This window comes from Aquarana catesbeiana, linkage group LG02, assembly GCF_042186555.1.
Source record: "Aquarana catesbeiana isolate 2022-GZ linkage group LG02, ASM4218655v1, whole genome shotgun sequence".
Classification (NCBI taxonomy): Eukaryota; Metazoa; Chordata; class Amphibia; order Anura; family Ranidae; genus Aquarana; species Aquarana catesbeiana.
In genome coordinates, this window is record NC_133325.1 from 143,628,394 (window position 1) to 143,655,986 (window position 27,593).

The following is a 27,593-nucleotide window of genomic DNA, read 5'->3' on the forward strand; positions in this document are numbered from 1 at the left end:
TGACTGCATGCTGTGTTCTGGCTTGATATGCTGTCAGGATGGAGGCTTTCAGTACAGATTGAAATAATACCAAAATGTAAGGGCTTCTTTACACTTTGAACAATGAAATATCTCATCGGAAAAGTATATTACATAGCAAAGTAAAAAACACAAGATGTGACTACCCATAGAGGAGCTATTATCATTAGCAAATTATAATTTTTATGGTACCACCAGGGTCAAATTTCCTTCACTGGAGCCTATGGCCGTGAAAGTTCTAAGCTTTTACACACGTCTTGTTCTACGGATCCTAATCTTAGATAAAATATTGTGGCAGTATGTGCCAGCCCTGGGGGCCACCATAAATAAACTTGGAGTGAAACTTCCAGATAATCTGGAAACCAAAGAAGGTGAGTGAACAAATGACTGGATAAAACTGCAGTGAATGGTCGACAAGAGGACAAGTCTTGTTTCTGGGGCCACTCTTGGTTTTACCAGTAAGGATTGGCAAAGAAAGTGTGACGGAATGCTATATTATCAATGTCCTGCAGCAAAATAAACTTACTGAGCAATCAATGTGTTCCCCATTATGCGCTAGGAAAAGAGGAGGGCAAAGAACTAGTCACCAGTATTGCCTGTAGGCTCCCTGCAACTGTTGTTTTGCCCAGACTGAGTTACCATGCCTTGTTTGACAATGCACCTTTGTAGGAAGGCAACCACCTTAGTAGAGCAACAGGGCTTTTCCTCCTCATATCAGAGCTGAGACCCCCATTACTGGTGATTTCAGGTGATTGTAAAGCTTTTTTTTTTCAAATAACAAACATGTTATACTTACCTGCTCAGTCCAATAGTTCTGCACAGAACGACCCTGAATCTCCTCTTCTGGGGTCCCCTACTGGTGTTCTTGCCTCCTCCTCTCTGCGTGCCCCATAGCAAACCACTTGCTTTGGGAGCCCCTCATGCGAGATTGATCCTGATCTGGGCTGTGTGTATCTATAGACGCACAAAGAGTGGCTCAGTCCTGTCCCTCCTCACATAATTAGACTGACAGCAAATTGCTCCCGCTGCTCTCAACCAAGCCTGTGAGAGAGGGGAGAGTGGAAAAAGCTGCTGCAGACAGGACAGCACTGGATCAAGATCAAGAGGAGGGGACTGGGGGGATCTACTATTGAAAGATGTTTTACCTTAATGCAGAGAATGCATTAGGGTAAAAAAAACTTTTACCTTCACAACCACTTTAATGATTGGCAGGGAAATGATCTAGAAGCAGCAGAAGAGGAGCAGAAAGCACAGATCAATAGAATGAATAAAGCAGGGAGGTGCTTGCACTACAGGCTCTCAGGTACAGCTTTCTCTCCAGCAGGAAGAACAGTGAGTAGTACAGCAATAACATCACTAAATCTTATGAGACAAGCAGTCAGAGACAGCAGTCCCTAGATGATCTCACACTGTAGATTTACAGCTATTAGGCCAAAGGCACAGGAGTGCCTGAACAAAGTAACGTCAGAATGAGTACTGCTATTTCAGGTGGAATTCAAGGAGAAAGGTACAATTTTCAGTGTACTACTTAGGCACAATAAAGTTTTGCTATATTTTTTTGTAAAAGATAGTAAATCTTCATTCATTCATGACCAAATGTGACAGATAAGTATGCTCAGCACAGGAAAATATTAATTATATCTTAGAGAAGAATTAAAAAGAAAAAAACACTGCTGAGATAAGACTGGTAGCTGCACAAAACCCACATGTGATAAACAAGAAATTCTCCCCACAGGGCCAATTTTCTCATGAGGTGATCACATGACCATTTCTGAGTAGCGTGGAAGATATTCGATAGCACAGACTATGTAGGGTATCATTTAATATCAGGGAAATCTGCAATTAGATGACATGGCTGGGATGGCAAGCAGGTAAGATGACTACAGATTTTAAAAGGCAGCCAGGCCAATGGGCACAATCTAATGAAAGATCTCAATGCACCATCAGACCACCCAAGCCTCAATCCCTTTTTTTATTAAAGATGGAAATGATATCAGCTAAAGGACATTTTTTCTCCTCAAAAATGATCAGTTGGCCCTGTCTCCTCCTACCCTCAGAAGGATTGTTATTTGAAAAACATAGGGAGCTTCAATTGTACTAGGCAAAGAAAAAAATTTAAGCTGACCATGGATGGTTTGTATCTTGGATGGTTCAGCAGGGAATGGCCAAGATTTGAGCTACCTATGGGCAGGCTGATTGCAGCCAAGTCGATCCATTGATCGATTTGTGTACAGCCAACATGTTGGATTTTTACATCTGATTACTGCCAGTGACTTTAGCCAATAATCACTCTGCTTTGCTGGCAGGGACGGCTCCCCGCACCCTATGGTTGCAGGAAAGAAAATGGCATCATCTATGGCCTGCCTTAGCAACCTACTGGGGTTGACTGGTGAAGCTGTGTTCATTTTAAAAATCCAATTATGTGCAAGAGAAATTAGGATCAAAAAGGATTTTGCACATTAATGGATGAATATTTGGCTGCACCTCCTTTACTAAACCAAGGCTGGCCTCCTTAAATGGCTGTTCAAAAAAACTGAATGAATTCCCCCATCCACACAGGCAAGGTAAAGGCCTGGGAATGCTGCCCGCTGTGCTATTGTACTCTGACAGCGGCGACTCCTCTGCTGTCAGAATACGCTGATCAATGCTGCAGCCGATTGGCTACAGCGCTGATCTTTAGATTGGGAATGAGCACAGCTACACTAGTAGTAGTGTACCACACACTACTAGTTTTTTTGTTCAACCCAGCAGGCTGAAAAAAAAAACAAAGCTCAGGGCGGAGCCGCTGTACTAACAATCCGATGTTAGTACAGTGATCTCCCCTGCTGTGCTATTGTGTTCTGACAGGGGGACAGCCCCATCCCACACTAGAACACTCCCATCAGTGCTCTCAGCCATTGGCTCATTTTCGGTCATGACCCTTTGACAGAAATCGGCGAACTTCTGTCAGACCATCTGCCATACACACTGGCCGCATGTTGGCCGGTTTCTATTGAACTGGCCGATGTGGCCCAGCATTCGGCCAATGTGTACTAGGCTTTAGTGAACATTCACTTTAGCAAGTACTATTGTATTCTGACAGTGGCGACTCCTCCGCTGTCAGAATACACTTATCAGCGATGCAGCCGATTGGCTGCAACACTGATCGAAGGAAAATTTTCCAGAAAGCAAGTTCAAGAGAAGTCGATCATTAGATCGAGAACAGGGACAGCTATAGATGGATCGAAATTCAGGCAGTCCCTGCTGATCCTTCTATGATCAGATTTAGTAAACATTTACTTTATCAAGTACATATGCTCTATATCTTTATTAAATCAATTCCATTCTCTACAGAATATCTGCAAAAAGGTATTTTAAAGCACTAGTGAAATATGCTTTAAAAATTGAGGGGAGATATACTATGCTGTACAATACAGAATGTACACAATTGGACCAAAAGTGTTAAACTGGTTAATAATATATGTAATGTGTGTAGATCTTAATAAGCAGCTCTGTGTTTCTACAACTGAAATTTCTTAAAGGTAAAAGGACAACACTAAGACGATAAGCTAACAATCGTCATCTATCTTTTTATAAAGATACAATACAACAAGATGTACCGTCTCTTTGTGACTTTTAACAGCATTATATGTTAAGCCTAACTGCTATACAAAAATACAACACCCCTCAGTAATTCTTCATACAGCTAAATAATGGAACAACATGGAGTCTCTTGTTGTTTTTGGTCCTGTCTCAAGGTATAAAGGAAGGCGAGATTTCAGCAAATTCTTCAGATAATTCCCTTGGCTGACCACCCCCTTTTTACACACGACATGCACTTGACATCATTAAAGTTTAACGGGATCACACAAAAAAAGGCCCTGAGTCCTCACGGTAATCCTCTTCCCATGACAATAAGGGATCCATTACAAAAGACTTGCCTTGCCCCATTCCTCCTTGGCTCTCTGTATGGCTTTGCTGACTCTGTATTTTTATGTGTCCCATCAGTCAGAAGTACAAATACTCCCAGAAATTCAGAAACACATGCTCACAATGGCTTGTATTTATTAGGAGGCAGCATCATTTAGCTCTTTTGTTGAGCAGGCTGCATGATGCCTTATGGCTCATGGTGGCTGACAGAGACATCTGCATTTCTTCATCTAGACACGTTTGGCCAATATGACTATGCCTGGGCCATCCCTTGAGAGAATCAGGCATAGTTCAAAAATAATCTGCCATTAGAAATGTAGATATCGTAGGCAAGTATGAGATCTGGTGTGCTAAAAAGGGATTTGCTACTACCTGCAGTGACTATCAACCGTGACCAGAGATCATCATCCATGGGTTGGATGTGTTCTGCCACATTCCAGTCCATGACGGTGACACTTGAATATACTGAATACTTTATCATCTAAAATATTCAGTATTGTTAGTAAAAAAAAAAATTCAGCATGCTGATTATTTCCGCTAACTGTATCATAATGTGTAATACCATTATAGATAATTTGAAGATAGTTCAGCGGACCTTCATAAAAAGTCTTCCCATGTGTAGCCAGCAGAAAATGCAGTCAGAATGGTCAGAGCCAACATGAGATTCACACATACAAGCACACCACATCCCTGGAAGATGAGAGGCAATTATGTAATATGTTCAGTAGGACATTACTCAGCCTGGAGAGGGCCATGGCTGTGATTTATGAAGAGATGTAATGGAGAGATCCTGTGTAGCTGGGAACCGCTTCATGAAGTGATGCTGTCTCTCCCAGTGGTAGGGGTGGGGTGCCGTCTGCCCGGGTTATAACAACCATCTTCTCCAAAAGTCATGCAAAGCACTTTCCAGCTTTGAAAGCGGCACTTTCCCGAGGACTCTCACATCGGCCTTTTTCCTTACTGTTACACTGATACAATGTCCCAGGGAGATACAACAATGGTGTGACACGCACAGGCATGCAAACAGCACCAAGGCACTTCAATTTTCAGAGGATAAGTAAATCCTGCCCTAATTACAGTCTAATCTCTTGAGCAATTAAAAATGAAGACTGACAATAAGCCCACAAACAGTGCCAGCCCAGTGGAGGCTTCAGAAGCTGTCTTTTACATTTCCATAAGAATCCCTTCTGTTGGAAAAGCTGGTTATCAGTCCAACCATTTCCTGGGCAGATCTCATTACAGGCCAGGGACTAATCCTGCTTAATAGCTTCTGAACACAACAAAACAAACAATTATCCCTTCAGGAGAAGAGGGGGCTCCTCTTTAACTTGATGCCAGTGATGGTGATAAGGGTTACACACACACCCTTGATGTACTCTAAAGCTGTCCATGCATGGGTGGAATTTCAGCCAATTCCTGCTGAACCGGCCAAAATTCGAAACGTGAGTGGTCCTGACACCACCCGGCTCACGAAACTTCAACTGAAAAACCGAACGACAAGTCTGGTAAAGATCAGATGCAGTCACTGTTTGGTTGTTCTGACAGCCACAGATTTCAACGACTTTCAGAATACTATAGCTGGGAGGGGAGAGTCCTCCATCCATAATGTTTAGTGTAAATGGGGGAATTCTACTGAATTTTCCTAATTCAGCACATGGGCCAAAGGTAAGAAATCAAAGCATGTACAGCTGGCTATAATCTTAGCATTGTTTTGGACATTGTAGGGAAGGGCTAAAACCTCTGTCATGTTTTATTTGAGGTCTTCTTCCCCAGTGAGGAGGAATACTTCACTACCTTCTGGAATATCGTCACTGGGGAAACAGTGGGGTTTATTTACTAAAGCAAGAGAATGCAAAATCAGGCTCACTTCTGCATAGAAACCAATCAGCTTCCAGGTTTTATTGCCAAACCTGAACAAACTGAGGTTAGATGCTGATTGGCTACCATGCACAGCTGCCCCAGATTCTGAGTGCTCCCGTTTTAGTAAATCTACCCCAGTGCAACAAAACACTTAAAATGGAGAGTGGTTAGAACTTTAAACAGGTTATTGTGTTTGATTCCTAGCAGCATCTATATCAGGGGTCTCCAAACTTTCTAGGCAAAGGGCCAATTTACTGTCCTTCAGAATTTAGGAGGGCTGGATTGTGACCATTGAGAGTAGAAAATGCCTCAGACTTGGTCATCCGAGGGGGTAAAAGAAATTACATAATACCGCGTGTGGGTGGTAGGAGGAGGAACAAAGCCTCATCATGGGTATTAGTGGGAAGAATAATTTCCATTGTTAGTGTCAGTGGGAGGAGTAATCCCTATCGTTGGTATTAGTGGGGGGAATAGTACCCCATCCTTGGTATCAGTGGAAGGAATAGTGCCCTATCATTGGTATTAGTAGGAAGAATAGTGGCCCATCATTGGTATTGGTGGGAAGAATAATCCCCATCATTGGTGTCAGTGGGAAGAATAGTGCCCCAACTATGGTGTCAGGGGGATGAATAGTGCTCCATCTTTGGTGTCAGTGGAAAGAATAGTGCCCCAATATGGGGTGTCAAAGGGAGGTGTAGTACTTTGTATTAGTGGGGGGAATAGTGCCCCAAGGGCTGGATAAAGACAAGCAAAGGGCCACATCTGGGCCATGGGCCACAGCTTGGAGACCACTGATCTAAATAGATAGAGATGCTAGAAGATAGGGATCACACGCATGAAATGAAAACATCATTATGGATAATGTAGATATTGTAGGATATTTTACACCTAGCTGGGCTGTGACATGAGGATGCTGATATATATAATTGTATATGTATTTTTATTGTAAAACAGTAAAGCATGCACATTTTAGAGTGGCCTTTTATTGTGGACAGCCTAAGGCACACCTGTGCAATAATCATGCTGTCTAATCAGCATCTTGATATGCCACACCTGTGAGGTGGATGGATTATCTCGGCAAAGGAGAAGAGCTCACTAACACAGATTTAGACAAATTTGTGAACAATATTTGAGAGAAATAGGCCTTTTGTGTACATAGAAAAAGTCATTGATCTTTGATTTCACCTCATGATAAATAGGGGCAAACACAAAAGTGTTGTGTTTAAAATTTTGCTCAGTGTACAGTGCCTTGCAAAAGTATTCACCTCCCTTGGCATTTTTCGTGTTTTGTTGCCTCACAACCTGGAATCAACATGGATTGTTTGAGGATTTGCAGCATTTAATTTACAGAACATGCCCACAACTTTGAAGATATTTTTTTTTATTGTGAAGCAAACAACAAATAGACCAAAATAACAAAAAAAGTCAATGTGCATAACTATTCACCCCCCTAAAGTCAATACTTTGTAGAGCCACCTTTTACGGCTATCACAGCTCCAAGTCGCTTTGGATAGGTCTCTATGAGCTTGCCACATCTTACCACTGGGATTTTTGCCCATTCGTCCTTTCAAAACTGCTCCAGCTCCTTCAAGTTTAATGGTTTGCGCTTGTGAACAGCAATCTTTAAGTCTGACCACAAATTTTCTATTGTATTGAGGTCTGGACTTTCCTTCAACCCTGACCAGTTTCCCAGTCCCGACTGCTGAAAAACACCCCCACAGCATGATGCTGCCACCACCATGTTTCACTGTGGGGATGGTGTTCTTTGGGTGATGTGATGTGTTGAGTTTGCGCCAGACATAGCGTTTTCTTTGATGGCCAAAAAGTTCAATTTTAGTCTCATCAGACCAGAGCACCTTCCGCCATACATTTTGGGAGTCTCCCACATGCCTTTTCGCAAACTCAAACCGTGCCATTTTGTTTTTTGCTAAAAGTAATTGCTTTCTTATAGCCACTCTGCCATAAAGCCCAACTCTAGGGAGCGTACGGCTTATTGTCGTCCTACATACAGATACTCCAGTCTCTGCTGTGGAACTCTGCAACTCCTCCAGGGTTACCTTAGGTCTCTGTGCTGCCTCTGATTAATGCCCTCCTTGCCCGGTCTGTGAGTTTTGGTGTGCGCCCATCTCTTGGCAGGTTTGCAGTTGTGCCATGTTCTTTCCATTTGGTTATGATAGATTTGATGGTGCTCCTAGGGATCATCAAAGATTTGGATATTTTTGTATAACCTAACCCTGACTTGTACTTCTCAACAACATTGTCCCTTACTTGTTTGGAGATTTCCTTGGTCTTCATGGCAGTGTTTGCTTAGTGGTGCCTCTTGCTTAGATGTTGCAGCCTCTGGGGCCTTTCAAAAAGGTGTGTATATGTAATGACAGATCATGTGACACTTAGATTGCACACAGGTGGACATCATTTCACTAATTATGTGATTTCTGAAGGTAATTGGTTACACCAGAGCTTTTTATGGGCTTCATAACAAAGGGGGTGAATACATACGCACATGCCAATTATCTTTTTTTTTTCCCTGAAAAATAGTTTTATGTATATATTTTTCAAATTTTACTTCACCAACTTAGACTATTGTGTTCTGATCCATCACATAATTCAGATAAAAAAAAAAAAAACATTGACCTAAAGGCTGTAATGCAACAAAATAGGTAAAAAGCCAAAGGGGTGAATACTTTTGCAAGGCACTGTATGTTGTGGAAATGTTTCCGTTGTATTTGTCTTGATGACCACTATTAGCAGGAAAATCTAAAATTTTGAGTTGTTACTGTAATAGGAATAGAGTGAAAAGCATCTACTAGGGACACTTGTACCAGTGACAGCAAAGCGAAGATTTTCCTCACTTTGGGGAGATCTTCTCTCTTTTCCTGTTGTGCTTTGAGATAGGAAAACTGCATAATGGGACACAACAGCAAAAAAAGAAAAAAAGAAAAAAAAAACAAGGGTTTTAACTTTTCTATATTCTATACAGACTAAAAGTGTTAATTTTTTTTTTAAGATTTTGATATAACTGTTTAAACATAGAATGGAAAATCCCCTGCCAGTTTAGTTTTGTCAGTGCTGTCTGTGTCCAACTGGGGAGATTTCCTTCATTTCCTGATGTGGAGGTGGAACATGAAGAGTAAATCGCTACAAAGTGAGGGGAATTCACCTCAAAACTAGTGTCCCCATTGGAAGATGTCCCCTCTATTCCTGTTCTGCGACAACTCTAAAATGTTGGATTTCCTATTATTTTCTTTTTTAATCAATAGTCAGTAGGACAGGTAATGAGGTTGATTCTCCCCAATGGAACAGACAGCAATAAAAACTTGACAAGGGTTCTAACCTTTCCCCACTTTACTCAAAATAAAAAAAAAAAACAGTTTGGGGTATACATACACTTTAACCTTGACAATGGTTAAAGAGGTGTTCCTTAGTATGAAATGAGCATACATGATGCATTTCCATTATAGTTAGTGCTGTACTAATGCTGGTTAAGCTTAAAAGAAAATGAAAGGTCAACGTTAAAAAAGAAGACTAAGCCCTACACCACAGCACTATGTGACAATTCGTGCAGCTTGTCGTGTAAGTGGATTGTGTTATATCAGCATCAAAGTGTCTGCCTCACTTCCTTCTTCAACCAGGCACCAATATTGCAACAAATACCATCACGCACGTATGCCACTGCCTGACGTAGACTCTGACAACTTTTTTGACTCAGCTATGCCAACGTGAGAAAGGAGAGGAAGTGACATTTCAAAGGGAGGGGTAGCTGAGGGAGAGAATGAGGCTATAGAGAAAAAACATTAGAAAAGGGGGAAAACCAAAAGCCCTGGGGGGGGGGGAATGCTAACAGTAAATTAGTAGAGTCTGCAGTGCTCAATTCTAATGTGAACGCATAGCTTCACCCTGTGTTTCCATATGAATAAGCTCATTCTACAAGATCATGCCTATCTATAGTCTGCACTTGTTGGCACATAAGAAAGCTCAAGCTGAAAGGAGAGATTTCATGGGGGATTTGATAAACTTTGACTTTTCGTGCAATTTTGATCTTAAAGTAGAATTCCAGGCAAAACATAACTACTCTAAAAATGCCCCCCCCCCCCCAAACATCTATTCTGTCTAACCTGGGTCAGAAAAGATCTGAATACTCACCTATTTTCGGGTCGCTCTGGTTTGGTCACATGATCCAGCTTCCTTCTGTAAGGCTGGCCCTAACACTACATATTTGAAGGCAAATCTAAAGGAAATTGAACAAGAAAAATATATAATGTATTACCAGCCTAAATCAGCGCCGGCTGCAGGGGAGAGGAGGGAGAGCCAACAATGGATGAACAATAGGAAGCCTATGGGGGATGTCACCACTCCTAAGCATTGCCAGCAGTTGTCGATCGCTCTCTCCTATGCCCTACAGCCATCGCTGGCTGATATATGGGAGATCACGTGACCGGACCTGAGCAGCCTGAAAATAGGTAAGTATACAGATCTTTTCTTACACAGGTTAGTCAGAATAGGTGTTATGATGGGGGAGGGAGCATTTTTAAGAGTAGTTAGAATTTACCTGGAATTTTACTTTAAAGCATGTATAACCCTAAAAAAAAAAATATTGTAATACAGTTTACCAGTCCGATGGGGTGGCTGCACTTTTTTTTTTTTTCTTTTCACACTAAGGAGATTGCAAGTTCAGAAAAATGACTGCTGATCCTGCCAGAAATCCGTTGCCTTTGTAACTTCTTGTGTACTGAACTGAAGTCTCGAACAATGTTATCAGTTTTCCCAGCTATCATTTGTGGACTATGTAACACCTCTCACTTCTGCTATTAGGTAAAGGAGAGGGAGAGGTGCTGTGTAGTTCTAACATACTTCCTGTCCTACAGTGAGAAGGGTGCCCTCCATGGATACAGATACAGTACCTGTTAAATAACTTTTACTAATGGACATCATTTTGTGGCTGGAGCAAACTGGAGAATATAATCTGCAATCCAATGTCAATGCCATTTGTACGCGAACAATGCAAGATGATGCAACTTAGGAACTTGCAATAGAAACCACCAAAGTCACTCAGCCTTGAGTGCAACATAAGTGACTAGGAGTGCTTGAGCACATACAGCCATTAACACTGGCAACACTTAAGACTGCTTTTAACATTCAATATACATTTGAATACACATTTTGTTTGCTAAAGAGTTTTCTTTGTGTCCAAGCTTTTTAAATGACACACTGATGAAGCTTGTGTTCCCTGAAACACGTTGGCTACATATTTTTGACTTAGCAAAATAATTATTTCATTTTAAACTTTGGGTTTGTACTCCTGTTGTATTCCCGCTACAACTGGATGGCACCATTGAGGACACAAAGTGCTTATTGATATTTTGGTATTTTATTTATTTTAGGTCTATTGATCATGTATGGCACTAGCTGAAATTTCTGTTCTATCATAGTAACCTACTATTTCCAATGTTGTGTCCAAAGAAAAGTGCAAGTTAAAACTTCCTACAGTGCTCAGAGTTCAGGAACTTATAAAATTCTTTGGGACAAAAACAGAGCCATTGTATCAGATGTGCTAAACTATGAATTAGAATGCAGTGTGATTTAGAAGCTGTTAACACAGCTAATAAAGTTATCAAACATTTGCTCATGTACAAAGCAGCATATCCCACGTACAAAAGGATTATGGCCGTGCAGGGGCAGGGGGGATGGAGTTGAGTATTTGAGAAGTTTAAAGGAACTTTTACGAGGGCCCCAGACTGGTATCAACAGATCAAGGGGAGAGGAAAAAAATGAGGCAACCAGGCCCCTTCACCCAGCTCTCACCTCTACCATCATAAAAAATCAAGCACTAAAAATGCTGGGACAGGAATGAGAGAAAAAAAAAATGACAGTGTTTTCCACCCCAAATTTCTAAAATTGAGGAAATTCTTTGTCCATGGGCTGAACTTCAAAGTAGAAACATTTATAACAGTCATAAAATGTTTACAACCTAGCCGGACCATTAAGAGCCATTTGTCCCTAATACTGGAATCCTGGTAACTTGTGAAGAAGCAGCATAAGAAGTCTTTTGTCAGTGCTGCATATGTGGGACAGGTTTAAAGCCTTCTAGCAGAACCCACAAACCCATAATATTCTCAGCTTGTCCATTTCCGTTTCACCGCCCTTTCACCCAACAGCAGAAATTTTACTGTAGTTTGCAGTTTAACATGTCAAGCACCACCCTACTCCCATCCTGACTTGTTTTAACCTTTGCAAAAAAAAAAAAAAAGTCACACTCATGGGAGAATGTAGACTGGAATGGCTACTCAAAGCTCCAGGAAAACTCTATCTTTCACAACAAGAGACAAGACATAGTGGGGTTCCTATATGCCATCTAGGGCAGTCAGACCTGTATGCACAATTCAAGTACTCTTATGCCGCGTACACACAACTGGTTTTGCCGTCGGAATAAACTCCAAAGGCTTCTCCGACGGAACTCCATTCAAGCGGTCTTGCCTACACACGGTCAAATTAAAGTCTGACCAAAGTCCGACCGTCCAGAACGCGGTGATGTACAACACTTACGACGGGACTAGAAAAAGGAAGTTCAATAGCCAGTAGCCAATAGCTTCCGTCTCGTACTTGCTTCAGAGCATGCGTCGTTTTTGGTCCGTCGGAACAGCATACAAAGGGAATTGGTTCAGTCGTAAATATTTAGAACATGTTCCATTTCTAGGTCCGTCAGAATCTTCGAAAAAAAGGCCTACACGCGATCGGAATAGACGATGAAAAGCTTCCGTCTGACTTTTTCTGTCGGACATTCCTCTCGTGTGTACGCGGTTTATGTCAGTTGTGTAGCATGGCTCACTACCAAATGCAAACATCCGGCAGCACATTTGTTTGTAAAGCTGCCCATAGACATGAGACGACTGTTGCATCGGCCTAAATGGATACAATCTCATGTCTATTGCTTTCAAAAGAGAATATCCCCTCTCTATTGACTAATGAACCCCCACACACTGTTCTGTTTGAAGCCCTCGCAGATCTATATGCGTCCTAAAAATTTTAGATGGCGGACAGATGTGCATGGGAGACTTGGCGGCCAGAAAATCTTTTCAACAAAAGATTGTTCCATGAACGTTCAAGTTCACATTGGATGAACTTGTATGTTTGTGCATATAGAAGAGTAAGGTGGGATTCATGTAGCTGCTGGCCTGTCTAATATGAAACCAAGGTGATTGGCTGGGAAAATTCATCCTGGCCATTCAAATTTGCTACCTACCATTCTAGACTACAGAGTGTTGGGCAGGAAAATGATAGTGCATACTAAGACATGAATATTCCCCTATGCCCCCTTGAGGGTCGTCAGCCTTTGCAAGTTTGCCTGTTCCTATAGGCTAGACATTGTTACCCCATCTGAGCAGTTTCACTGTTATGTCCTATATATGGATAATTTTCAAATGTATATATTTATTTATTATTAACATAGCCTACTTTATTCCAGTGTACATTCAATACCTAAAGTCTCGTACACATAGGCTGAATGTTGGCCAGCATCGGCCGATTCAATAGAAGCTGGCTGACATTCAGCCCATGTGTATGGCAGGGGCTGTTGAAGGCTCAAGACCGAAAAAGTTTAGCAGACCGGCTCTCTATCAGCACTCTCAGCCAATGGTCAATGGCTGAGAGTGCTGACTGGAGTGTTCTGGCAGGGGGGCCGCCCCCCTGTCAGAACACAATACCACAGCAGGGGAGATTGCTGTACTAACATCAGATTGTTAGTACAGCGGATTCGATCTGAGCTGTCAATTTTTTTGTGGTGTGTTTGAGGCTTAAGACAGCATTCCAAAGCTGTATTTACAACTGGGAGAGACTGCACGATTACTTATGCCACTAAAGAAATTGCTCTATCAAAGCTACAAGTCACATGAAAATATAATTATCAAAGTTAAGTCCAATAGACTTCTATATTTAACCATAACTATAACCAACTGAAATACCTAATATTTAATCAATAACATATCTAACTTCTTTCTTATTGCATAACCATGCAAGCAACCAATGAGCTTCCCCTATTCCTGGTGCATGGATAGGTCAGAACATTAGAATGTTAGAAAACAGAGACACTAATTGCAACCAATCAAGCTTCCCCCTTTCCTGGTGCTAGGATAGGTTAGAACATTAGAAGGTTAGAAAACAAAGACACTGATTGGTTGCTGGGAGGGAAGCGCACACTGCTATTCAGTTAACATTTTTGAGGTCTAGGGTTAGCTGGACCAGACACGATGACAACTGATATGTTTATGGGTATCCATTGGATAGACATGAGTGTTCTTCCTTGAGCAGAATAATCACCTAGAGGTGGTGATTTTTTTATTGTTGATGATTAATCTAGTATCTTTTAAGATAAGTCAGGCACTAAAGTTGTGCTCACTCGTCTCCATGAAGTAAGATGAATAACCAAGCAATACAAGTGTGCATGCTACTATTATCATTCTTCTCCACCAGGATCACAACACAACACCTGACAGCCACCCAAGCCAGAACTGGCAGCAGGGCAACTCTGGCAAAGTGCTGGTGTGTCTGAAAGTATGCTAGGACAGATATGAACCCCTGTGGACTGGTCATTCTTGAACAGCTCCATATGCAGTATTAAAAAGTAGATGATCAATATTTTAGTGATAATTATAAAAGTAAATATATAAAACTAAATTGAGTCAGCAGAGAATGGTGGCATGTATTTACTTCTATTGGGCCTAAACATTTTTGAACAAATACAGAATCAGAACTAGGGCTCTTTATATGGCAGGGTTGGTACCTAGCTCCAGTTTGGCACTGGCTCTGGTACCTAACTTCAATTTGAAATTAGCTTGTTACCTAGCTCCAGTTTTGCATTGGGTTGGTATCTAGCTCCAGTATGGCATTGGGTCGGTACCTAGCTCCAGTTTGGCATTGGGTTGGTATCTAGCTCCAGTATTGCATTGGGTTTAGTACCTAGCTCCAGTTTGGCACTGGGTTGGTATCTAGCTCCAGTTTGGCATTGGGTTGGTACCTATCTCCAGTTTGGAATTTGTGTTGGTATCTAGCTTCATTTTGGCATTAGGTTGGTACTACAGTTTGGCATTGGGTTGGTACCTAGCTCCAGTTTGGCAATGGGTTGGTACCTAGCTCCAGTTTGGTATTGGGTTAGTATCTAGCTCCAGTTTGGCATTGGGTTGGTACCTAGCTCCAGTTTGGAATTGTGTTGGTATCTAGCTCCAGTTTGGCATTGGGTTGCTACCTAGCTCCAGTTTGATATTGGGTTGGTACCTAGCTCCAGTTTGCCATTGGGTTGGTACCTAGCTCCAGCTTGGCATTGGGTTGGTACCTAGCTCCAGTTTGGTATTGGGTTGGTACCTAGCTCCAGTTTGCCATTGGGTTGGTATTTAGCTCCAGTTTGGCTTTGGGTTGGTACCTAGCTCCAGTTTGGTATTGGGTTGGTATCTAGCTCCAGTTTGTCATTGGGTTGGTACCTAACTAAAATTTGGCAATATGTAATGCTTATGATCAGTGATAGACTAGGTAAAATTCATAGATGTCTGCAAGTAAAAATTGGTGTGGAATCTAAGTTCAGTTAAGGATTTTACATCAGAGTACCAAAGTACCACATAGTGTCATGAACCGGTGGCATCACAGAGCTTTGTGCCACTAATGTCACTAGTTTCTAGGCAAATCACACACATGTGATTTATATTACACCTTAAAATCACTAAAACGGGTAGAATATTTATTGTAACTGTACACCAATGGTGGACAGCTTAGCAGCAATATAAAAGTGATAAATGTAATGATTCCATAAAATGTCACATATCTAAACATCGTGAGAGGCATATATAGCTGGAAGAGAGTCACAACCCACACGGACACACTTCTTCACCCTTGGTGTGGAGCTCAATGTGTCTTTGCCCTTTTCTGATTGTCATCCTGTTTGTCTGTCTAGTGGCACTTGGCCAAATTTCCATATTAAAAAAAAAAAAAAAAAATCACCCGCCCAACAAGCGTGAAAGAAAATCTACATTCCGACTGGTACTCCTCCCTCCACCACACACTGAATACTCTCACAATCTGACACAGTCAAAACAATATCCACACAATCATACCTAGAACAACCTTCACACCCACAGCACTGACACTAAACCACTGTTGTGCATTCACAAGCACAATCACAGTACTTGACTCAGTGTTCCAGTGTAACTTCTTCACCCACACACTTCATCCCTTGGGAAAGCCCACTGCATTGTGTGCACTTCCAGAGATGCTTCGCCGTAAAGAGCACTTTAACTCTTCGCTGTCTGGAGTGGCCTGGATCTGCCCTGTGATGCCCAAGTTGACCCTCGCCCTAAGCATGGGAACCTGCCTGTCATAACACAGAGCCTACTTATGCATCAAAGTTTGGTGGGGAGACTTTGCACACACACCGTGGCACTACAGACTAGTCTTTACATATAAAAAGTTACCGATCCCAGCAACTATTTACATGTGTACGAAGAGATAGACAAATCTCGAGTTCACATCCACCTACGAGAGTCCCTGGACATAGCATGGATGTTTATACTGCACATATGGTACTGATATGCAAAAATAATAAGACATTGCAGTCACCTCTCTGTGTATCCCACCATGGTATGCAGGAGGGGATGTGATGGATCTCACAGAGCAGGAGCTGCATCCCACAACCCTGATCATCTGCAATCACACTAACCATAACACACACAAAATGACAATACAATCAGAAATAATCCAACTGTCAACAAAAAAATTGGTATGTTAGTAAATAGCTGGAGTTGCAGCTTAGATAGCGACAATGAAAGTGTCAGAAGGACTTTGTGTAGTTGCAGTAGACACTACAAACACTTGTCCTGTAATTATAAATAGAATTCAGTACATGAGCAAGCTTTGTAGTGTCCCCAGACAGATCCCATGAATAGACAGACACATAAAGAGTTACCTACATTGTAAGCTGTGGGTCTGCATCCATCCGAAAGGGTCCAGTCCCCCAAAGCAGCCAGCTTTCCGCAGCATGCAGGCACCTTGGGGACTCATGTCATAGAGTGGCCGAGGCATGAGAGGGAAGGCTTCCACGCAGTCATACATTGTGTCTATGGGCTTGAGGAGTGCACAGGGCACTTACTGGAGCTGATCAGGACTGGCACAATGGGCAAGGCTATGAGCAGCGATGGCCACCTCTTGACCTGTGCTTTCCCCTCTCCCTCTCTCTGTCTCTCTCCCTCCTCCTCTAGCACAGCCTGCTTTGTGGCATACCTTTTGCAAATAGCCAAACTGCCTTGGGGCTGTGGGAGTGACTAGAGGCTGAGATGGGACGGGCCGCCTTTCACAACAGCCTTTCAACTCTCTGCTTCCTCCACAACTAACTTCATTCTTTACCTGTTCCAAAATCTGCCTAACAATGCAAAGCAATCCTAGTGTATCCTGATACCTACCCCCCTACGTCAGCTGTCCTCTGCAAGAGCAAAAAGACACAAACTCAGCGCAAGAGGAACACACATTTAAATCCCCTACAAGAAGACATTGAGCTGACTACTCTGCAGAGCATCCCCACAAGGGAGCATTTCCTCTCTGTATGCAGACATTTAGGGCTTCGTTTACTAAAGGGAAAAAGCCTGTGCACTAAGTCCAGAGCTTAGTAAGGCTGCATTCACACTTCAGCGTTTTGAATCGCAGGCAGATTTTCCGAGATTTTGCCCGTGATTTGAAAGTGTTGATGTGTGCGTTTTGAATCGCAGGCAGATTTTCCGAGATTTTGCCCGTGATTTGAAAGTGTTGATGTGTGCGTTTTAAATCGCAAGCAGATTTTCCGAGATTTTGCCCGTGATTTGAAAGTGTTGATGTGTGAATGACAAATTGCGGGACTCACATTTGAGATGCCATTCATTTGAATGACGCGTAAAATCGCGGTGCGGGTCTGGCGCGACTGTTGCGTGATAAATCGCGCTGCATTCGCCGCAACCCACATTGCGTGAAGCATGTCGCCCCAAAAATGTTCAGGAGCAACTTTTGGGCGGCATACTTCACGTGATGCGGGTTGCCGACAATCATGCCGGACCTGCACTATAATAAGGCTTACCTGTAGGAAAAAAGGAACATCTCCTAAATATGCACGGTTTAGGAGATATTCACCCTGTGTGCAGCCGCTGACATCAGCCACGCATGCGCTCTGATGGTCCGGCTTGAACTTCAGAGCTTCTTGCCGGAACCGAGGGCTCCTGTGCGTATACATGGGAGTGACGTCATCACGGTCCTGGCCACTCACAGCGCTGGAGCTCGCGGTGCGGGTCTGCCGCCACTGTTGCACTATAAATCGCGCAGCGTTTGCCGCAACATGCATCGCGTGAAGCATGTCGCCCAAAAAACCTTCAGGAGTTACTTTTGGGTGACATGCTTCATGTGATACGTGTTGCTGCGATTGCAGCATGATTTATCGCGCGACAATCGTGGTGGACCCACACTGCGATTTTAGGTGTCATTCAAATGAATGGCATCTCAAATGTGAGACTTGCAATTTGTCATTTACAAATCGACGCTTTCAAATCATGGGCAGAATTATGGCAAATCTGCCTGTGATTCAAAACACTGAAGTGTGAATGCAGCCTTATAAGTTCTGGACTTTGCAAAGTGCACAGGCTTTTTCCCTTTCATAAATGAACCCCTAAATATCTGCATACAGAGAGGGAATGCTCCCTTCTAGGGATGCTTTGCAGAGAAGTCAATGTCTGTAATGTAAAGCTAAAGGGGATTTAAATGTGAATGCATCCTAAATGAGCAGAAAGTCTGCTGACTTTCATCATCCAATCATTTGCAAGCAAAATTGCTGTTTTTATTTTCCTTGCTAGTGATTGGGTACTCTTTGCAAAGTGAAGCCTTACCTCATTTACTAAGCTCTGGAGGAACTGCACTTGCAGAGGGCAACTGCACAGTCTTTTTGCCTTTAGTAAATCAACCCCTTAGACTGAATTCACATGCAATCAAAGCATAAAAGAGCCGGCACTTCTGGAGATAAAGTCTTGATAATGATTATTCCAATATGACCACGTACAAAACGGTGAGGGCTAACGCGTTTCGGGAGCTTTGTTCACACCTGAACATTTCAAAAACATGTGCAAAAGCATACGTTTTTGCGATTGTTCATAGAAAAACGCATGCTGTGCTGGTGGTGCCATTTTTTGTTAATAGAGCCCCAAATACGGTGAGCAGATGCACATTTTTGCGTGCTTGAAAACGTGGGACTAACACATCAAAATATGTAGTTAAAAAAACGTGCAAAGTGTAACACCCAAAAAGGTTCATGAGCTATGTTTGTCACATACGGGGTAGTCCATTGAAATGAATGGGCTGCCCTATGCATGTAGAGCAAAAATGCGAGTCAAATGAGTGCAACACGCGTTCATAAGATACTAGGTGAGAACCTAGCCTTAAAGCGGTTGTATACCCTGCTTTGTGATTTTTACCTACAGGTAAGCCTATAATAAGGCTTACCCGTGGGTAAAATGAATATCTCCTATACGTGCACTATTTAAGGGATATTCACCCTGCATACAGCCACTGACATCAGCCACGCATGCGCTCTGATGGTCCGGCTGGAACTTCAGAGCTTCTTGCTGGAACCAAGGGCCCCCGCGCATACGGTCCTGGCCACTCACAGCGCCGGAGCTCACGATCCTGGAAGAAAGGATGGGAGAAGGTGTGAGCCCACTCAACGGTGACCGGTACCGCTGAGAAGGCTTCGTTCTAAGGTGAGTATTTCATAATGTGCTAGTATGCAATGCATTCTAGCACATTATGCCTTAGTTTTGCAGGTTTTGTTTTATTTTTCTCCTCGGTTTACAACCGCTTTAAATTGTAAGCTCTCATGAACAAAGCTCTGCTAATGCTGGCCATACATGGGTCAGATTTTTTTGTTCAATCAGCGGTGTATGGGGGGAATCTTCCCCACTTGGTCATTGTATTCTGACAGTGGGGGAATACAAAGATCAGCACTGCAGCCTATAGCCTGATCGAGCGAAAAAATACCAACAGGGCGGTTGAACAGTAGTCGATCTGTATTTTGACTTCTGCAACCACATTGGCCACACATGGACCGCAAATCGGCTGGTCCCTGCTGAACCGGCTGAATTTTGATCCATGTATGGCCAGCTTAACCCCTGTGTGTGGAATTGTATTGTAACTATACTGTCTCCCTTCATTTTTTACAGCACCGTGCAAACTTCTGGTGCTTTATTATGAATTCATGGGCACGGACAGTGAGAGGCTTAAAAAATGCTGGGCATAAAAATCTGGATATTCTCCCACCCCCCCAGAGCTGCAGGTGCAACATACAACCTGCCATATGAGCGAATATCTGTATGCGGCTGTACTCTTGTAAACGCTGATGCTTTTTTTGCATTAGTGTTTACCTGCACATGTGCATCCAGTGTATTTCCTGTGCACAAAATGTCCTCATTCAGGAAATGCACTACACGCATGTGCAAGGGTAAGGGTGCATTTACACCTGCGAATGGAGAACCGGCTCTCAATGGAGCCAGTTCACACAGCTCCGGGGTGGCCGTAGTGCGGATTGCAAAGGGTCCTGTGCGTTTTTGGGTCCAGTTCAGATGCAAATTCTGGCAAAAATTCGGACCTGAATTGCACCTGAACCAGTGAACAGAAATGCACCGGACCCCAGGCACGAAACTGTGGCCGCACAGATGTGAACCCAGCCTGAAAGAGCCATGTGTTTGCGCGGCTTGAGTCGCCAGGTGCTGCATGCAGGCAGACCATTTAAATGTGTTAGCAGCTGCAGTTAGCTAGTTTGCCACTAGCTGGCGCTGTCCCAAAATAGTGTGGTAATATGAAATTATGTAAGTGGGTGTTAGTGTCTAAATAAATGCAAGGTTGGGAGGAGCCTAGAGAGATGGGGCATTGGAGCCAAACACCCCACAGCCATGTGGATGTAGTCAGCTACTGCCAAGGGCCCTTAACACCCAGAAGAATAATCTGTAGTCATCCTGACTCTTGTTATGATCTGATGTGGACTGTAAGTGGGATGCAAAAGGCCTTTTAGGCCAGGCTAAATGCTCTCTGATGTGAGTACTAGTACACCTGGGAGTGAGAGAGTAACATCTGGGATCGTGCCCAGCTTGGCAGAGTTATAGTATAGGACACAGAGAAAAAGACTGGTGTACTACAGAAAAGCACCAGAATGTGACAGAAGTTCTAGTATACAGGGAGATGGGTCCTAACATTGTGGTACTCCCAAGGAGAAGTAAGGGGAAGATGGCTTATTCATTATGTGCTGGCGTTCTGTGCCAGAGTGACTGTTACAGAAGGATTGCTCTTATGCTGTATATGGTAGTGTGTGCCAAAAAGTTCTTAGAATGTCAATGTGATTGCAAATGTTACGGCCATCTTTGCAAGCTACTGTAAAGTGCGGAAAACGTATTACCTGTGTGGACATTTCTTTATTCAACTATTAAGGCTTATGGCCAAGGATGTCGTGAGTGAGCCTATGGCCAGGAGTTGGCCACAATATGGTGAAGGCTTTCATCTACCAGCATTGATCGCTGTCCTATCCAAGAAGAAGCAGAGCAGGAACTCTAACAATCTGCCACCAACACACAGCCAATCATAGTCCCCCTTACAAGTGTATATGTGTGTTTGTGTGTCAAACTGCATGGCGATGCAGCACCATGTGGTTCAGTGTGGTCATTTTTGAAAAAGAGTCAAGGACTTAAAATGAATCGGCACGGAAACGTGCCACCTGTAGGAGGGAACCAAGCCTTAATGGGAGGTAAATCAGCCAACGCTCAAGGAACCACCATCAAACTCTGCAGGAACCCTGGTTGAGAATGGCTGGTTTACAGAGACCACAAATTGGAGACACCGAACAGGAAAGGGGATTTTGGCTTAAACATAGAAAAATAGGCAAACATAAGTGCATTGTTTGTCTGTGTTAAGTACACACACAAAATTCAACACACAATTGAACAGTGTTGGTATTGAATTGCTTGGCTGAGGACGCAGGTAGCATTGTTTCAGGTTTGTTACTGTTAAGTCAGTCCACAAACACAATCCAATAGATTGTGTTTAGCCACCTAAAAAGTTGGCTAAACACTGGTTTAGGACAAATTATGGGGTTAATTTACTAAAACTGGAGAGTGCAAAATCTGGTGCAGCTCTGCATGGTAGCCAATCAGCTTCTAACTTCAGCTTGTTCAGTTAAGCTTTGACAATAAAATCTTGGAAGAAGGTTTCTGTGAAGAGCTGCACCAGATTTCGTACTTTCCAGCATTAGTAAATCAACTACGGTCTGTGCAGCTGATCCATATAAGACTGGAAATCAGACATCAGAATTAGCAGTATAGCTGTGTGATGGCTCCTTTCCTACAGTAGGATTCACTAATGAACTTACGTACAGGTTGGGTGCTCTTGGTATTTCATCCTTTTCTGAACGTGAGCTGCAGTATTACCTGCACTGCAACATACAGATCATCTCTATAACTGAACACATGATTCCAACCAAAACATAGGGCCTGATAAAATAAAGCAAATGAACCAAGGATAAATCATTATAATATACTTGAACTGTGGGCCCTCATGCACACACACACAGAGCAATTGTAAACCTACTAAGTAAATTGTCCACCCACTAATATTTATTATGTACAGTGCAGGCCAAGTTTCACAATGCTGCTTTTGTGCCTTCTGTTCCTATCAGGCGCATCAAACCATGTGCACATCAATATTTTTAATAAAAATAAAAGGTTATAAAATTAAACAAAAAACAAATGTGACCAAGCTAAGTAACAAAGTCTGTATACTATGCAATAATAAGAAAAACACGGCCTATGTGCTTGGATATCACTGGGATATTTATTCCAAGTACCAACGTATAAAATCTGGTACGTAGGCTAGTTCTGGAATTTCTTTGTAATACTTCTCAACATACAGTTTAAAAGGGCTTTTTACAATTTCTGACCAATACAGCATTAGAAATGTTTTAAATGATAAATCGTATTAGTATTAAACTCATGTCTAGGTTAGTCAACGCGTTTCGTCTGTTGGGCAAATGAATGTATACACATAAAACTTGGTCTTATTGATCTATGTCATTAAAATCTATTCAGCTTGATATGTTTTATGCAGATATTTTGTTGACTTAGTACTATATATAAAGTCCCCTCTCCAATAAAAAAATGTCTACTTTGTGCAAGGAACAAGGAATGGGGGCACTGAAGGAATTAAAAAAAAATAACTTTATATTCCTCTCCATAACCTTACTCTTTCGTGACCTTGGGGAAATGTCCATGATATGGCCGTGAAAAAAAATGCCCCTTACAATTATTTAAGGGTATATTTGCGACAATCTCTCTGAATCCATATGAAAATTGTGTTCCCTTTGCACCAAAACATGCAACTATTATCTTGTATTTTTTGGCCACCTTAATGATCTCATTGTTATCTCAGCTGGGAGGATGAAACCCTCACTATATGTCCTCGGAACAACTGTCACTGGGGCTGAAAATGGGAAGAAATGCAAAATTTGAAGTTGTCACCAACAATGGATATACTATTTCCAGTGACAACCTTATATAAAAGGGCATTGTCCGCACTCTGTAGAGATTTGCTCTCACTTCCTGTTTTATCTTCCCACTCTCTGGCAGGTTATTTAGCTCCTGTCTAAATCTTGCCCTAATATACACTATACTGTCAAATGTATTGGGACACCTGCCTTTACACGCACATGAACTTTAATGGCATCCCAGTCTTAGTCCGTAGTGTTCAACTAGTTCCAGTGAAGGGAACTCTTACGGTGTCAGCATACCAAGACATTTTGGTCAATTTCATGATCCCAATTTTGTGGGAACAGTTTGGGGATGGCCCCTTCCTGTTTTAACATGACTGCACACCAGTGCACAAATCAAGGTCCATAAAGACATGGATGAGCGAGTTTGGGGTGGAGGAACCTGACTGGCCTGCACAGAGTCCTGACCTCAACCCGAAAGAACACCTTTGGGATGACTTAGACCGGAGATTGCAAGCCAGGCCTTCTCATCCACACCCCCCTCCTCCTCCCCTCCTAGGCAGTCCTAATTGCAGTATCGGCGTATAACAAGCACACATTATTTGCACCCGATTTTCAGGGTGAAAAAGTGAGTGTTATACAATAAATACAATATAATACAGTATATATACAGTATATCATAATGACCTAGTATGCTATGCATACTAGCTCATTATTCCTCTGTCTTGCAGGTTTTTTCTCCCCATGGGTTTACAACCACTTTAATTATTCCCTCTATCCAAAAAAAAAAAAAGTGTTGGCTTTAGATATACACAACAGATGTCACATTATTGGTTCATTGGTATGTCACCATAACAGATTAGATAAACATGGAATATATCCCAGTGTAAATTAATTGTGAGGGACTTAAACAATCAAGACCAATGATTAGTGTACTTTAGCACCAAAAAGTGATAATGATTTGACACATGACTTCCAGCACCACTAGCCAGTCTACTAGAAGGATCTCAATGGGAACCGTTCTAAAAAACTTGGGGATTCCATTTAAAGGATGAAAAAAGTCCTTAGCTCAGCACATTCCCATTAGGAAAAGTGTAAAGTGTAAACACATTTACATAAGACCAACAGACTGCTGTGCCTCTCTATTCTTTACAAAGGCTAATCACTTCTCCGCAGGTATTTTGGTGTGACAGGCAGGAGATTGAAAGCCAATATTTTTCTATACAAAAGTTAATGAATATATTTCTAGATGGTTGATTTCTGGGTACTGTATGTTTCCACACTTGGTACGTCAGTCAGGTTTACAGACGTATTTGTATGAGCACATACATGTATGAAGAAAGATGTTTTGCAATTCTGTTTCGGATCATAGACTGCATTCTACTGTAAATGAATCGCATCTTCACTTCCACAATCTAGCAAAACACCATCAGAGCTTTTATCTTCCTCCTTTATCGACATGGATGTACCAACAAGCTAAGGGATTTCTACAATTCGAGGATGGAATTCTCTATTTTGAGGAAAGTGTAATTCAATAAATGTCATCAGTGCTTAGTGAATGTTTATTGAATCTGCACCGTCCAGGAATGTTTAGCGAGTAAAGGATCCCATTAGAGTTTAGGGCCTCCTTGTGAATGATAATAAGCACAAGTGTCAAAAGTTCCCATTATTATAGAGACTTTCCAACACTTTGTACAAGTCATCGGCAGTCATTCCCATTTCTACACACATGGTAGGTCTTTTATTTTCTTTAAGTCTTTTGCCCTTACACAGGCAGATCTTTTAGAACGGGGTAAAAGATGTGATACTTAGGATTAGGGTTAGCTTTCCATAAAGTGTCTAGTTTTATTGCTTACAAGTCAAAGACTTTTTCATCATGTGTTTACAGAAATAAAAGATTTTTGTGTCCCCTCGGAGCAATCCTGCCGGCAGACCCCTCTACTCCCCCCCTCCCCGTTTAATCGTTAAAAGATCTGCCAAGCGTAGTGCTATGTCTGCTAGCTTTTCCCTTAGTTAGCCATATGGTGTATGGCGGTGTTTGTATAAAAGCAGTATTTGAAATACAAAGGTAGACATTTTCCCCTTCTGAAAATACTAGTTGGTTGGTCACTGAATCAAATAACGTCTGTATGAAGGCCAGGCATCTAGCATTTTCAGAAGAAAAGATAAGCAAACCTTGCCTACATATTTCTCTCAATCCTGTAAATACAGCAAAAGCCTAATTTTGGGATGGAAAACGGAAGTGTTAAGGGCCAATTCACACTATGTGCGGTGACAGGCGTTCTACCGCATGGTACCCACAGGAAACAATTGTTTTCTATGTGTCCCATTCACCTAGCGCCGCAGCGTACTTCGATAAAATACAGACATGCTGCGTCTTATCGCAGTGCACCAGCCCGAATCGCACTGCAATGGCCGGACATTGCAGTGAGTGAAGAGTATGTTTGGTACACATAAAGCTCATACAAAAAAAAAAAAAAAAGGGAACAGTGTGGTGAATCTCGTGCCACACTGCCCCTAGCGCAGTCCGCAACGCAGAGCTGACAATTGCCGCTCTGCGTTGCAGCGTAAATTTTCCCTAAAAGTTCATCAGGTTTTTATTGCTGTCTGTGGCCCATTGGGGAGATTCACTCTCTCTATTTGTCCTGGTAAACACTATTCACTGGGACAGAAAGTGATGGGAAGTCCAAAATGTTGCAGTAATCAGCAGAACAGGAAAAGCGTTTTTAATTTTCCAATGGGGACATCTAGTTTGTTGATCTCTGACTAAGGGAGGACTTCTCAGTTTGCAGAGATTTCATCTCACTTCCTGTTGTGTCTCTGGAACAGGAAGTGAATGGTCCCAAAGGGACACAGACAGTAAAAAATGATCAGCTTGGGTTTTACTATTTGCTGCTTTATCCCAAAAATTGATTGGCCTCACACCGTCTTTCTGATCAGGTCCACCTGTCAGTTTTTCAGCTGGACCTGATTAGAAGCTCCATGTGGCCCTATAGGCAGGCTGATGTAAATTGAGCTGTTTCTGTTGACACCCACCTACCTCCTTGTCCATCCAGGTCCGGAAAAAAAAGGAAAAGGACTGCGTCTTTTTCAGGACTATATATATATATATATATATATATATATATATATATATATTTATATTTACACTTACCTAGGTGGATGCAGCATCAGATGGATGCTGCAGCTGTCCCCCAGCGTCTGCACTGAGAACCAAGCCACCGAACACCTTTGATAGCTTGGTTCTCTCACCTCCCCGAGTGGAGAGCTGCTTACTGTCAGTCAGCGTCTCTCCTCTCTGCTCCTTCACGCTCATTGGAGTGCTGAGCTGTGGAGGGGCAGGAAGCAGCTGAGACTGCCATTAGTCCAGGCAGCTGGCGGATCCAGACTTCAGAAGTCTGGATGACCCGGTGCCTTGACTGATGGCAGTGACGTCAGAGGAGAACGGACTTCAGAACGCTCTCCGCTGAAAACGGGTCACAGGAGTGCAAAACAAATTGCACTCCTGTGACCCATAGGAAAAGCCCAGCCCAAAAAGCTCAGGCTGGACTCCTCCTTTAAAGTGTTACTGAACCCAGGAGCCTGCATTCACCATATCTGGTCTACTACAGTACACAGGACATGAAAATGCAATTATTTTAGTAAATATAAACTGCTAAATACCTTTTCTCATCAGCGGTATATAGCAGTCTTGTGACTTTTCTCAGTGTCCAGCTGAGCACTGGTTAAAGCTTATAGGAGGAGTTTTCATTCTCCCCTGATTGTCCTATGAGGCTGCAGGACCACTGACCCTCTGTCTGGACAGTGCTGATTGGCCCTGTGCTGATCACATGCACCCTTCCCAAAAAAAAAACTCTCTATCAATACACACCAAACTGAGCATGTGCAAAGTGCCCCCAAGGCTCTATTCTATCAGGAGATGGATTGGGGACTGTGGAAGAAGGGAAGGATAAGAGAAGACAGGATCAAACAGCCTTTTTTACACAATGCAGAGGATTAACCCCTTAGGTTCCACAGTGAGTTTAACAAGCATGCTTTACTGCACATACAGACTGGTTTTACTGTTGTGGGCTTAGCAACACTTTAAATGCGATTGATTGAGGGTAGCCTGATGTAAATAGCACAAGTCAGTTTACATCCAGCCGTTCAAAGAACTATCAAAGGTCTGCCTGTGTCTGCCGGACACAAACTGAATGGGCACGTTCAGTTCCAATTCAGCAAAGGATCTGCTCAGGGATCCCCTGCTAAAAAGAGTGGAGCAGCTCCATGTGAAAGAGCCCTAAGGATACAC

General features: G+C 42.5%; 1 protein-coding gene across 7 annotated transcripts in view; it reads right to left on the reverse strand.

Annotated features, from left to right (window-relative positions):
- RARG (retinoic acid receptor gamma) overlaps positions 1 to 27,593 on the reverse strand; it is a 292,426-nt gene that overhangs the window by 49,386 nt on the left and 215,447 nt on the right. The window contains exon 1 of one of the 7 annotated variants that reach the window (XM_073613576.1): positions 16,737 to 17,068. The exons of 5 other annotated variants lie outside the window; for them this stretch is intronic. In XM_073613576.1, the coding sequence (XP_073469677.1) occupies positions 16,737 to 16,878 (142 nt within the window). In that variant the 5' untranslated portion in view covers positions 16,879 to 17,068. Of the gene's footprint in view, positions 1 to 16,736; positions 17,069 to 27,593 lie in introns of those variants that run through there. One more of the 7 variants, XM_073613577.1, reaches the window with a different exon arrangement.